We start from the raw sequence: 14,606 nt of genomic DNA, 5'->3' as shown, positions 1-14,606 counted from the left end.
CACTAGAGCGATGGCACAGAGGTGAACATTGGAAGAGAGACAGTGGAAGAAAATGGAATGATCAACTATTTTGAATGTTATGGGAAGGTCTCTGAGGAAGGAAGGATAAAGTACAATGGTAACAGTCATGAACAGTGTTGTTGGTGACTTTGACCAAAGCATCAGCCTCTGCTCACTGCCACCCCACAATGTCACTTGCATTCAGCACTATCTGGGGAATCACAAATACAAACTTATGGCTTAACATAGCACCCACCGTGTGTTGGAGCCCTAGTGGACTGTGCCAATGTACTTTTTGCCTTTACTTCTAAGATATCGACATTGTCAATAATCAACCAAACCACAAAAGACCTCCAACTCTGAACAAAGAGTGTGGCCTGATGGTCACTAGTGTGCATAAACAAACCATAGTCATAACACTGTGATTGGTAAGGGCAGTATCAGTGCAGTGATATCACCTAGCTGCAACAGAAAATTAGTCTGTAAACTTTCAGACGTTAACTAATCAGATTAAAATGGCAGGTACTGCCTAATATACCAATAACAAACCCCCAGGGAGTAATTCCACCTGGCGGCAAAATGTTGCTCACACTCCCTCCACAGTAGTAAATGACTTCTCTCTACTAAGTGGAAAGCATTCACTTTGAAGCTTGTTTTTGCTGTTTAGATGAAGTGATAAAAATGAATTAGTGCTGGAACTAGATACTGGAGCTGAATTCTATGTATTAAACAAAGACTATTTGGAGGCTGGGTTCTTCCTTTTGAGAGATTTAATCTGAACAAAGATGAAAGTATTAAAATAATAGACTGGAATAAGCTTTAAAAAGCCTATTTTAACAAGATGGGATACCACTAGATAAAATACAATGGATTCCTGGGGTAACTTTCAAGGCTATAATTAATCACAAAGGTTAAGTGATGTCACAAGCTGCAAGATCGAAGTTCTAGTGGTTTGTGAATGTTATTTGAATCTTTCAATTAAATAAACACCCTTTAGCTCATTCATGGAGATACCATTAGCTGTGATATGTATAACATAGATCTTTTGAAAAATAAAGTTCATTTTGTTAAGTATAACTCTGAAATCATAAACTCCCTCTCTCCCATTTTTTAATTTGCCGCAGCCTTTAATGCAAGTTATTTGTTTTCCAGAATCTAAAAGAACGCACTTACTCCACAGTCAAAGCTACCGCAACATCAACTACCATTAATAACCTGAAACCAGGCACAGCCTACATATTCCAGATCCGAGCATTCACCACTGCTGGCTATGGGAACTACAGTCCCAGGCTGGAAGTCTTAACCCTTGAAGAGAGTACAGGTAAGATCTGTGAAAACTGCCCTTCTGTGTTTTCAGGCAAGAAAAGGTACTCAAAGCAGATTCAGCCTGATTCAAAATCTGTAGAAAGGGAAGGCTGAGGTGAGTTATCCCAGACTGTGCTTCATGATCAGTCTAATAACAGCAATGGCAGAGGCCCAGGACTAGGTTACCTGGCAGATTTCTCTGCTGGCTAATAATGAGTTTATACTGCAGTGAGAAACTAAGGGGAGGAGAAGGGAAGATATTTTCATTGAGAAAGGTTAATGCACTGGCTCTGCACAAGGTTTTTACCTTGCCACATTGTTGATAAACCAATGCATTGTTGAATCCTTAGATTTTAATGACAAACTTCCTTTCGCTCTTGGTGAAGTTTCATGGGCTCTGACAAAGATTGAGTAAGTTTATACAGTGGGAAACTGTGCTGATTTAGCTAACCTCTGCCAAAAGTCATTTAAGAAGCTACAATTGGACTCTTATTGGCATAGGTGGCTGCCTAGGCTCTGTGGAACCTGCCTAAAATAGGTGTTAGGCCCCTACTTATGTAAATGAGGGGCCAAATGCCTGTCTCAAGACCTGCTCCTGATAGTTATTCAGCAATCTTTGTGGGGAAGGCGGTGGCGTAGTGGTATTATCACTGGACTAGTAACCCAAAGTCTGGGGACATGGGTTCGAATCCCACCACAGCAGAAGGTGGAATTTGAATTTAATTAATAAATCTGGAATTAAAAAAAAGCTAGTCTAATGATGAAACCATTGTTGATTGTTGTAAAAACCCATCTGGTTCACTAATGTCCTTTAGGGAAGGAAATCTGCTGTCCTTACCTGGTCTGGCCGACATGTGACTCCAGACCTACAGCAATGTGGTTAACTCTTACATGCCCTCTGAAATGGCCGAGCAAGCCAGTCAGTTGTACCTAAACGCTACAAAGTCAATAAAAAGGAATGAAACCGGATGGACCACCCGGCATCGACCGAGGCACCGGAAACGACAACGGCAAACCCAGCCCTGTCGACCCTGCAAAGTCCTCCTTACTAACATCTGGGGGCTTGTGCCAAAGTTGGGAGAGCTGTCGCACAGACTAGTCAAGCAACAGCCTGACATAGTCATACTCACGGCATCAGGTCAAACATGGACAAGATAACCTCCTACTGATTACCACCTACCGCCCTCCCTCAGCTGATGACTCAGTACTCCACCATGTTGAACACCACGGAGGAAGCACTGAGGGTGGCAAGGGCACAAAATGTACTCTGGGTGGGGGACTTCAATGTCCATCACCAAGAGTGGCTCGGTAGCACCACTACTGACCGAGCTGGCCAAGTCCTAAAGGACATAGCTGCTAGACTGGGTCTGTGGCAGGTGGTGGGGGAAACAACACAATGGAAAAACATACTTGACCTCGTCCTCACCAATCTGCCTGCCGCAGATGCTTCTGTCCATGACTGTATTGGTAGTAGTAACCACCGCACAGTCCTTGTGGAGACTAAGTCCCGCCTTCACATTGAGGATACCGTCTGTCGTGTTGTGTGGCACTACCACCGTGCTAAATGGGATAGATTTCAAACAGATCTAGCAATGCAAAACTGGGCATCCATGAGGCGCTGTGGACCATCAGCAGCAGCAGAATTGTACTCAACCACAATCTGTAACCTCATGGCCCGGCATATCCCGCACTCTACCATTACCATCAAGCCAGGAGACCAACCCTGGTTCAATGAAGAGTGCAGCAGGGCATGCCAGGAGCAGCACCAGGCATACCTCAAAATGAGGTGTCAATCTGGTGAAGCTGCAACACAGGACTATCTGCATGCTAAACTGTGTAAGCAGCATGCGATAGACAGAGCTAAACGATCCCATAACCAACGGATCAGATCGAAGCTCTGCAGTTCTGACACATCCAGCCGTGAATGGTAGTGGACAATTAAACAACTAACTGGAGGAGGTGGCTCCACAAATATCCCCATCCTCAATGATGGGGGTGCCCAGCACATCAGTGCAAAAGATAAGGCAGAAGCATTTGCAACAATCTTCAGCCAGAAGTGCCGAGTTGATGATCCATCTAGGCCTCCCCTTGAAGTCCCCAGCATCACAGATGCCAGACTTCAGCCAATTCGATTCATTCCATGCGATATCAAGAAACGACTGAAGGCACTGGATACTGCAAAAGCTATGGGCCCTGACAATATTCCGGCAATAGTACTGAAGACCTGTGCTCCAGAACTTGCCGCGCCCCTAGCCAAGCTGTTCCAGTACAGCTACAACACTGGCATCGACCCTGCAATGTGGAAAATTGGCAAGGTATGTCCTGTATACAAAAAGCAGGACAAGTCCAACCCGGCCAATTACCGCCCCATCAGCCTACTCTTAATCATCAGTAATGCGATGGAAGGTGTCATCAACAATGCCATCAAGCGCCACTTGCTTAGCAATAACCTGCTCAGTGACGCTCAGTTTGGGTTCCGCCAGGGCCACTCAGCTCCTGAGCTCATTACAGCCTTGGTTCAAACATGGACAAAAGAGCTGAACTCAAGAGGTGAGGTGAGAGTGACTGTCCTTGACATCAAGGCAGCATTTGACCGAGCATGGCATCAAGGAACCCTAGCAAAACTGAGGTCAATGGGAATCAGGGGGAAAACCCTCCGCTGGTTGGAGTCATACCTAGCACAAAGGAAGATGGTTGTGTTTGTTGGAGGTCAATCATCTGAGCTCCAGGACATCACTGCAGGAGTTCCTCAGGGTAGTGTCCTGGGCCCAACCATCTTCAGCTGCTTCATCAATGACCTTCCTTCAATCATATGGTCAGAAGTGGGGATGTTCGCTGACGATTGCACAATGTTCAGCACCATTCGTGACTCCTCAGATACTGAAGCAGTCCGTGTAGAAATGCAGCAAGACCTGGACAATATCCATGCTTGGGCTGATAAGTGGCAAGTAACATTCATGCCACACAAGTGCCAGGCAATGACCATCTCCAACAAGAGAGAATCTAACCATCTCCCCTTGACATTCAACAGCATTACCATTGCTGAATCCCCCACTATCAACATCCTAGGGGCTACCATTGACCAGAAACTGAACTGGAGTAGCCATATAAATACCGTTGCTACAAGAGCAGGTCGAGGCTAGGAATCCTGAGGCGAGTAACGCACCTCCTGACTTCCCAATGCCTGTCCACCACCTACAAGGCACAAGTCAGGAGTGTGATGGAATACTCTCCACTTGCCTGGATGGGTGCAGCTCCAACAACACTCAAGAAGCTCGACACCATCCAGGACAAAGCAGCCCGCTTGATTGGCAACCCATCTACAAGCGTTCACTCCCTCCACCACCGACACACAGCGGCAGCAGTGTGTACCATCTACAAAATGCACTGCAGCAATGCACCAAGGCTCCTTAGACAGCACCTTCCAAACCTGCGACCTCGACCACCTCGAAGGACAAGGGCAGCAAATATATGGGAACACCACCACCTGCATGTTCCCCTCCAAGTCACACACCATCCTGACTTGGAACTATATCGCCGTTCCTTCACTGTCGCTGGGTCAAAATCCTGGAACTCCCTTCCTAACAGCACTGTGGGTATACCTACCCCAAATGGACTGCAGCGGTTCAAGAAGGCAGCTCACCACCACCTTCTCAAGGGAAATTAGGGATGGGCAATAAATGCTGGCCTGGCCAATGACACCCACATCCCATGAATGAATAAAAAAAAAATCTTTGTATTGGAGCATGTCGGTGAATATTGAATGAGAACAGGACTGGGCTTGACAATGAGACAGTTGTTGGTTGACACTTGCTGTCAAGTCTCACAAATTAACCAACACATTGTTTAATCCCAGTTTTTAATGACAGCTGAGTTGCCAGATGGTAACATGGGTCTATGGAACTGTAACCAGGTAAAGAATCAACAACATCAAGGAAAGGCATGAGTGGGGAAAATAGCTGAAGATTTTTTCCCAAATCTGCTGTTTTTTCTGTATTTTTTGTGCTTTAAGATGATAAACAGAATCTCATTAAACAAGGTCATTTTGATCAGCTGTAAATACTTTGTCTCAACCCTGAATCTGTGCATTGCTGTGAAAGAGGCACGAGTTGATAACCGACTTTTTTTCCAGTAATCAGTTTAACAATGGGATTTGAAGACATAGCTTTAATATTTTGTGCACAGGATTTCAGCAGCAGTCATCTCCCATTGGCTAGTTAAATATAATTTTAATGAATAATAAACATGGCATAACACATATCATTTTACTTGATATATGCTGACAACTGCTGCATGATATATGCTGTTCTGTACTGTTTTAGATATACCAACTATTATATAGAGACAATGTTGTTATATACAGATTATTATATGCACTAACAGTCCTGTCATATGCCAAATGTCTTAGATAATATCTGCACTGAAAGTGCCACTATATACTGACTATTATATGTACTGCTTTTATATACTGACTCTTATATGAATTGATAATGTTACTAATACTGATTGCTAATTGCACTGTATACGTATGTTATCCACTGACCGTGCTATTGAATATACACTGTGATATATTGACTGTGCCAAAGGATGTACATTGACAGTGCTACTATATACTGACTGTTATGTATACAGAGAGTGCTGCTAAACACTGATTGTATACTTGCATGTGACTGATATACATCGCATGTTAACAATTACTGACTTTAGCACTTGACTCTATTACATTAGGTGTAATGATAAATCTGTTACATACTGCTCGTACTATTAAATGATGTATACTGACATTGCTAATATATATTGCGTATGTTATATGATATATATTGACTGTCTTGTATGAGATACACTGATAGTGCTCATGGTAACTTGCTCTGTTGTACATTATGCAATATCAATGTTATTATATACTGGTTGTATTGTGTGATAGAAACTGATATTACTGTTATATATTGGCTGTGCTTTATTATGTGTACTGAGCGTGCTAGTGTATGCTGATTATGTTATGTGACATATGCTGACCTATTTTCCTGAAATCAGCAGTGCATTATCACTTGATAAATTTGCCTTGGTCACATCACAATTGCTATTACTTTAATGTCTTTCTAATCACCACAAATAACTGCTGTCAACCAAACAATAATGTCTTTAGCCTTTCACAATAGTTAATGTAAACAAAATATCATCAGATATGAGGGAATGATTTCAAGCTTGTTGTCTTGTAGGGATTCAAAAACAGCTATATCAACAAATGGACCAATGTGATTATTCTCTTCATACTGTTTAACTTGTATCTATTTCACAAATATAGTTGCATTTAAAAACTGACAGGAATGGTTTCAGAGCAATTTAAAGGAGAATAACTATTGTATGCCTCAGAATTTGTCCATCTGAGTGTCTTATATTTTCTCTTTTACACCATTGTATGACATTATTATTTTATCTAATTTCTTGACTGGTTTCCTAATCTTCCTATGGATTTTTTTAATGTTCATGTTTAAATGGCAGGACTCTGTTCTGAATATCAAATCAATCACCAAAAATGACACAACTGTACAGTGACAAAAAGAAAGGGAATGGTTAAATATTGTTTAATTAAGGTTTCCAAATTAATGTAATTGACTGCTGCCTAACAAAGCTCTCATTTCCCCTAGCACATTTTTTTTTCCTTTGGGCACCCTCCATCTCCCACCAACATAAGTAGATTAACTCTGTAATTTTCTAATCTTGCCTCAAGATCAACCTTCACCTGTAGTGTTGGGGTCAGCCCATTTGGGATTAACACTTACCAGGAAGCCCTTAAGATTTCATTGATGTCCTTTTTCTAGTATTTCAGTGCACTTACACATGGGCAGATTATTAGCTTTCCAATCAGCTTAGATTTTCTTAATGAGATAACATTGTTGTAATTGTTCTGCTTATGATAAGTGCAGTACTTCATTATTTTTTGGCACTCATTCTTTGCCTTGTAATCAAACTAAGCGAGGAAGTAGGAATTTAAGAAGTCAGTATCGATGCTGAGCAGTTAAAGGTAGTAAGTAATCATTTTGTCTGTGTCTGAAGCTTTAGGCCCTCTAGCTGGATTTCCACAATTATATGGTTAGCTGGCACCAGCCGGACTCACTCATTGGAAGATCCGAGTTTGGCTACTGCTGGAATTATTTAGGAACTGCAGTTCGACCTAGTTTCAGTGGAATCAGTGAGACCAAATAATCTCACTTCTTCCCACAATTGCAAGTGCATTAAAGGAAACAATATGCATGCATTTTGTGAATATCTCTTTATTATCACTGTATGAGCACGAAGGAGGACTTTTTATGTGTGCACTGTAAGCATGGAACTGTTGTCCTGTTATTTAAATTGACTTCAGTAAGTGAATTTGACGGCGTTAAAAGATTCAAACGATGGTTCATTTAACAATAAATAAACAGATGCCTGCTTCATAGCTGTCAAAGCTGTACAAATCTCCAAGAGTATTAGCACTTATCAGCAAAAATTTCCACATGTAAGCCACCCTTCCAGAATTGCAGTACTTCAGCATGCTTTGCTGGAATCTAGAATATCTTTAAGCCAGAATCCATACACCTCTCATTTTTCTATTACTGTGGTATTATTCAGTGTATGATAAGGGTCATTTATGTTTCATCCGTACAATTTCAGTCCGTTCAGAAAGTACACGTTTAAAAGAGAAATTGAATCCCAGTGGATGAAGTAATTTCTTCCATTATTTTGCTTGTGTTCGTTTCCATTTATTTTTGCTGGGAATGTTTATCAGCTGTTCTTGATCATTTGCCCAAAGTAGTTCATACTCGTTTTTTGATACACTGGATTTTTGATGACCTTTTTCCCTTTATACGTTAATGATAGAAGACATAATCCTAACTATAGGTCTTGTGTAAACTGCATTCTGTGCAACAGCAATTTAATTACATAAATCTTCAGTTACAGTATTTACCCTTAGTTTGTACTTCTGGCAGCCGACATTGAGTGCTCTGACTAGAGGAATGAGAAACCTAACAAAACACATTGACAGCAATTAATTAAAGATAAATGTGAGTAATCTAGTAATAGGAGTTTTGGTCCATCCTTTGTCTGTGGATGCTAAAATATTTATGATTTAAATGGGTCAATTTGAAATCTCATTATTCACTAATAGCATCAGTTTTCTTCCTCTGTACACTTCTCTTAAAGGCATGTATTTGGCCAGCCTTGTTTTAATATGCAAGTACAGGAATTTCTGATTACATTAACAGAAAACCTCTGGTTTTATTACATTCTTAAGGCTGCAAGCCCACTTCAATCTTTTCAATAGTAGTTAAACTGATTATTTGAAATGCATGATTATATGAGAAGATTCAATCAGAAGATTGAGGATTCTTCAGATTTGTCTGTAGTGTCTGTGAAAGATTAGAAATGTATTTGCTAACAGGAAGTCCTTGTTTTCTTGATCAAACATGCCAAGAGTATTGCAGGTTTAAGCATCTATTCAGGGTGCATGTAAATTGTGAGAAGTCAGTTGCATACCTAAAGGGATGTGAGGCATTCATGAACAGAATAATAGATTCATCAACTAGATATCCAGACAATATAGAAGCTGCTTTCTTTTCTAAGAAAAGCTACATTGACTGTACTGAGTTATGTTAACTTTGTTTGAGCTTTTGTTCATCTGGATATTTCCTTTACCCCCAAAATTTTGTGAAATATTGCCCTGCTGTGATCTCAGCCATCCTGATGTGAAATGCTTTCCATTCTATTCCTAGCTACAGCTGCTTCCACTGAGCAGAACCCAGTCATTATCATTGCTGTGGTCGCCGTAGCAGGGACTATCATTCTGGTCTTCATGGTGTTTGGCTTCATTATTGGACGAAGGTATGGAACTAAGGAACATGCAGACGTGGGGCACATGATCGAGGGGTACGTGATTGTAGTGTGTACAATTAAAGGGCATTCTATTGTGGGAGAGGGGATGATTGTAATGTGTATGATTGCTGGGCAGATGACAACAGCCCACATTTAAGGCCTTAAGCCTTTTCCGATCATGTTGCGGTAGCAGAAAGTCGTCAGCTAACTAGAACTAGATAGGGCAAATAGCGATGTTCACAGTCTTCAGTTGGTTATAAATGTAAGAATTAACGTCAACTAACCCAGTGTACATCTTGAATTCATTCCATGGCTTGTTGTTGTATAATATTTTATATGTGGTCCTGCAATATCTTTTCTCTGCATTCCACTTCCTTGGCATGGCTCTCTCTCATTGTTACATCACTTGAGTTGAACTGAGAAATTCCATCTCTTCCAATGATTTCTCCTCTCATATCTGCACAGTTACCACAAGTGTACCTCAGGATTCCATCCTTGACTCCCTCTTTTTCATTATTTACACCATTGATATGGTATTCCTTGGTGACATCATCTGCAGGTATAAAGTCAATTTCCAAAGTAATCTGACAGCACTCAGCTCTACTTCAGAAGTACTTCATTGGCTGTAAAGCGCTTTGGGACATCCTGAGGTCGTGAAAGGCGCTATATAAATGCAAATCTTTCTTTCTTTCTTTTCTTTTTTTTACCTCTTTGTTTCCAGCATCATCACAATCGGCTAGTATTAACACCTGGAGGAGTTGAAGTTTCCTTCAGCTCAAATTTGGTACAGCAGAAGCCATCCTCCTCGGCTCCCACCAACACCTACCTGCCACTAGTCTCTGCTCCATCGTCCCTAAAGCCTTCTGTCTTGGCACCTCTTTCCCTTTCCTTAAAATGCTTCCTAAAAATCCTTCTGTTCCACCATGCTTTGGCCCTCATCCCTAAACTACTGTTTCCCTTTTTCTCCTGCTTGATGTTCATCTTTCTTCCACCGTGTGAAGCATTCTGAGATGTTTTCCTTACGTGAGAAGAGCGATAGAAATGTAAGTTGTTGTACTTTTTTCTTGTTTCTGTTTATGTTAATTGTCTAGCATCGTATCTGAAGCTGCACAGGAGCGAGGCTATTAATAATGCAGAACAATGGGCAGGTGGTGTAAGGTCATAGTAGAAGAATAGGATATTGGGTGTCAGAAATACTGCCATAGCAAAATACCATCTGCTCTTTCTAATACACCAATGTGTACCCCACAGGCATACAGGGTAGATAAAGCATTTTATTAGCCTGGAAATTATGTATTGCGATATTACCGATGGGTTATTGATTCCGTTAAGATAAACAAAGCGAGGATTTAGACTTTGTAACATATTAACTGTTCACACTTAACACATATGTACAATAATATTGTACAGTGTTATTGCCAGGTTCATAAAATGATATATTTACTCTACAGGCCTGCAAACTGCAAGATTTGTATATTGGAAAGTTTAGATTATATTTCTGTGATTTTGTAACTTGAAACCCGGTTTCCCATTGTTCTTTCCTTTACACGCTCCACTCTATTCTACAGTGTTGTTACCACATAGAATGGCATATAGCGAAGCAACACATATTTACTTTGTAAATCAGAAAGTTTAAATCTCTCCATATCCCACATGAGCATAGCTCAGTATCCTAATACAATATCCTAATTTGTACATTAGTGCACAGTACAATGGCAGAATATTCACACTACACAGCAGCATACAATTCAGGCAGAAAATATCCTGACTCTACAATAGCTTGGATTGTGGTACAAGTATCAGATTGTACAGTATCACACAGTTCAAACACAAAATATTCATACTGCAAAATAGTGTGCAATACAGAGCCAACTACACAATAGCACAAAATATCAGACCCTACAGTAATGCACAGATACAGACACAGAAGGGGTAAAATTCAACTTATGCAAGAGCATAGGATGGACTGTAGTGAATCAGCCGCTCGTTTTACAATGTGCCTGATTTCCCTTTCCATTGACTTCAATGTAAAGACAAATCAGGCAGGGTGTACAAGTGCCCGAGCTGTTTTTTTGCATCTCTGCCAAAACTGAATTTTATCCCAGGATATCCATAGGATGCAACAGCATATAATACAGGGGCAAAATATCCATAATCTACAGGCACAAAATATTCAGACTAGTGTACAAGATTTGCATGAACATGAACAAAAAACATGGTCTAATGTACACTCATGCATTAAGATTACGAAGGCCCGAGAGGACATGTCCAAAAATGAATGTATACATCTGAATATTGGATACTGTATCCCAGAATCTTATACTGAACGGTAACTTTGATCAGTCAGTCAGTCCTGTAGCAAGTGCTGGCAAATATATTCGCCAGCTGAAGCTGATTTATATCAAAGGTGTATTAACTTTGATGAATTCTCATTTTCTTACTCAGGCACTGTGGTTACAGCAAAGCTGAGCAGGAAGGGGATGAAGAGCTCTATTTCCACTGTAAGTATACTAATTAACCCTCAGCTCTCAGAAGCACTTGGGCCTTTTTATCAAATGCTCTTCATTCTCTGCAGATCTTTCTTGTAGAGTTATATTTTGTCCTTTATCCCCCTTGAACTTTGCAACAGTTAAACATGGCAATAATATAATGCATCAACAAGGCTCTAATAAGTTACTTGCTATGTTTATGACTGTGTTTTTATTGATTATCCTGCATCATTCCACCAAAGACCGAGCCTAAGAAACTGTGAATTAAAATTGTTGCAGTCATTTCAAAGGTATACAAAATGAAGACATGCAATCATAAAGAATGCAATAATGAATGTTTTTATTTTACAGTACTAGTTTTTGACAGTTTATGCTGAATAGCTGTTTAGTTTTACAGTGGAGGCAGCATAGCTGCCAAAAACATTTAAAGTTGCAAACCCCCAGAAATCTGTATAAACAGAAAATGCTGGAAATGCACAGGTGGTCCAGCAGTACGTTGAAGAGAAAAAGGACAAGTTAACATTTCCGATACAGATCCTCCATCAGAACTGCTGAAGTGTCTACTGCGAGACTTTTAATCTGCCTATTCTCCTTACCGATGTTGAAGGACCTGCTGTGTATTTCATCAGTTTCTGTTCTTATTTCAGATTTCCTGCATTTACTGTTTTTCTTTTTATTTATACTGTGTAAAATCTGTGCAGGAGAAGTTCAACTCATGGCTGCTGTTTTTCTGGTGCTATTACCTCCAAATTTTGTTTTGCAATTTGCTATGGACAAACTATGCTGGAAAAGCATTGGCGGCCATAATGGCTCAGGTGCCTGAAATAGCTATTATGCCACTTAAACATTCACACTGAGGATACCATCCATCGTGTTGTGTAACACTACCACTGTGTTAAATGGGATAGCTTTCGAACAGATCTGGCAACTCAAAGCTGGGCATCTGTGGGCCATCAGCAGCAGCATAATTGTATTCCACCACAATCTGTAACCTCGTGACCCGGCATATCCCGAACTCTACCATTACCATCAAGCCAAGGGATTAACCCTGGTTCAATAAAGAGTGCAGGAGAGCATGCCAGGAGCAACACCAGGCATATCTAAAAATGAGGTGTCAGCCTGGTGAAGCTACAACACAGGACTACTTGCATATCAAACAGTTGAAGCAGCATGCGATAGAACTAAGCGATCCCACAACCAACGGATCAGATCAAAGCCTTGCAGTCCTGTCACATCCAGTTGTGAATGGTGGTGAACAATTAAACAACTAACAGGAGGAGGAGCATCCTCAGCAATGGAGGAGCCCAGCACATCAGTGTAAAAGGAAAGGCTAAAGCATTTGTGACCATCTTCAGCCAGAAGTGCCGAGTGGATGATCCATCTCAGCCTCCTCCTGAGGTCTCCAGCATCACAGATGCCAGTCTGCAGCCAATTCCATTCATTCCACGTTGATATCAAGAAACGACTGAAGGCACTGGATACTGTAAAAGTTATGGGTCCTGACAATATCCTGGCTGTAGTACTGAAGGCACATGCTGCAGAACTCGAGGGGAGTGCTCAAGGGAAAATGATGACGTAATGGTAATGTCACTGGTCTAGCCATCCAGAAGCCCAGGCTAATGCACTGGAGACACAGGTTTAAATCCCACCATGGCAGCTGGTGAAATTTAAATTCAATTAATGAACACATTAAATTAATATTAAAAACAATCTGAAATTGAGAGCTAGTCTCAGTAATTGGTGCCAGGAAACTGTCATTGATTGTTGTAAAAATCCATGTGGTTCACTAATGCCCTTTAGGGAAGGAAATCTGCTGTCCTTACCTGGTCTGGCCTACATGTGATTCCGGACCCACAGCAATGTGGTTGACTCTTAACTGAGCTCTGAAATCGCCTTGCAAGTCACTCAGTTGTCAAGGGCGATTAGGGATGGGCAATAAATGCTGGCCTTACCAGCGACGCCGATATCCCATGAAAGAATAAATTAACTGACTGCATCCCTAGCCAAGCTGTCCTAGTACAGCTATAACTCAGGCATCTACCCAAAAATGTGCAGCATTGCCCAGGTATGTCCTGTCCACAAAAAGAGGGCAAATCTAATCCGGCCAATTACCCCGACCCCCCCCCACCCGTGAGTGTAATCCCAGTCATCAGCAAAGTGATAGAAAGTGTTGACGACAGTGCTATCAAGCAGTATATAAACAGGAACAACTTGCTCACTGATGCTCAGTTTAGGTTCCGCCTGGGCCACTTGGCTCCTAAACTCATTACAGCCTTTGTTCAAACATGGACAGAAGAGCTGAACTCCAGAGGTGAGGTGAGAGTGACTGCCATTGATATCAAGGCAACATTTGACCGAATGTGGCATCAAGGAGCCCTAGCTAAATTGAAGTCAATGGGAATCAGAGGAAAAACTCCCCACTCGTTGGAGGCATACCTAGCACAAAGGAAGATGGTTATGGATTTTGGGGGTGAATCATCTCAGCCCCAGGACATTGTTGCAGGAGTTCCTCAGGGGAGTGTCCTGGACCCAACCATCTTCAGCTGCTTCATCAATGACCTTCCCTCCATCATGAGGTCAGAATTGGGGATGTTCGCTGGTGACTACACAATGTTCAGTACCATTCATGACTCCTCAGATACTGAAGCAGCCCGAGTCCATATGCAGCAAGATCTGGACAACATTCAGGCTTGGGCTGATAAGTGGCAAATAACATTCGCTTCACACAAATGCCGGGCAATGGTGATCTCCAGCAAGAGAGAATCTAACCATCTCCTCTTGATATTCAATGGCATTACCATCGCTGATTTCCCCACTGTCAATATCCTGAGGGTTACCATTGACCAGAAACTGAACCACATAAATATTGTGGCGACAACAGCAGATCAGAGGCTGGGAGTTCTGTGGCGAGTAACCCACCTCCTGACTCCCCAAAGGCTGTCCACCATCTAAGTCAGA

At 41.4% G+C, this 14,606-nt stretch overlaps 1 protein-coding gene across 9 annotated transcripts in view; it reads left to right on the top strand.

Annotated features, from left to right (window-relative positions):
• epha7 (eph receptor A7) overlaps positions 1-14,606 on the top strand; it is a 280,108-nt gene that overhangs the window by 222,391 nt on the left and 43,111 nt on the right. For 2 of the 9 annotated variants that reach the window (XM_068025783.1, XM_068025782.1), the window contains exons 7-10: positions 1,153-1,321; positions 9,060-9,213; positions 10,161-10,202; positions 11,605-11,660. In XM_068025783.1, coding sequence (XP_067881884.1) covers positions 1,153-1,321; positions 9,060-9,213; positions 10,161-10,202; positions 11,605-11,660 — 421 coding nt within the window. Of the gene's footprint in view, positions 1-1,152; positions 1,322-5,161; positions 6,326-9,059; positions 9,214-10,160; positions 10,203-11,604; positions 11,661-14,606 lie in introns of those variants that run through there. The other 7 variants (XM_068025795.1, XM_068025784.1, XM_068025814.1 and 4 more) reach the window with 5 other exon arrangements.

Source organism: Heterodontus francisci, chromosome 3 (genome assembly GCF_036365525.1).
Source record: "Heterodontus francisci isolate sHetFra1 chromosome 3, sHetFra1.hap1, whole genome shotgun sequence".
Lineage (NCBI taxonomy): Eukaryota > Metazoa > Chordata > Chondrichthyes > Heterodontiformes > Heterodontidae > Heterodontus > Heterodontus francisci.
Note: the sequence above shows the minus strand (reverse complement) of the source record. Positions and strands in the feature narration are given on the sequence as shown.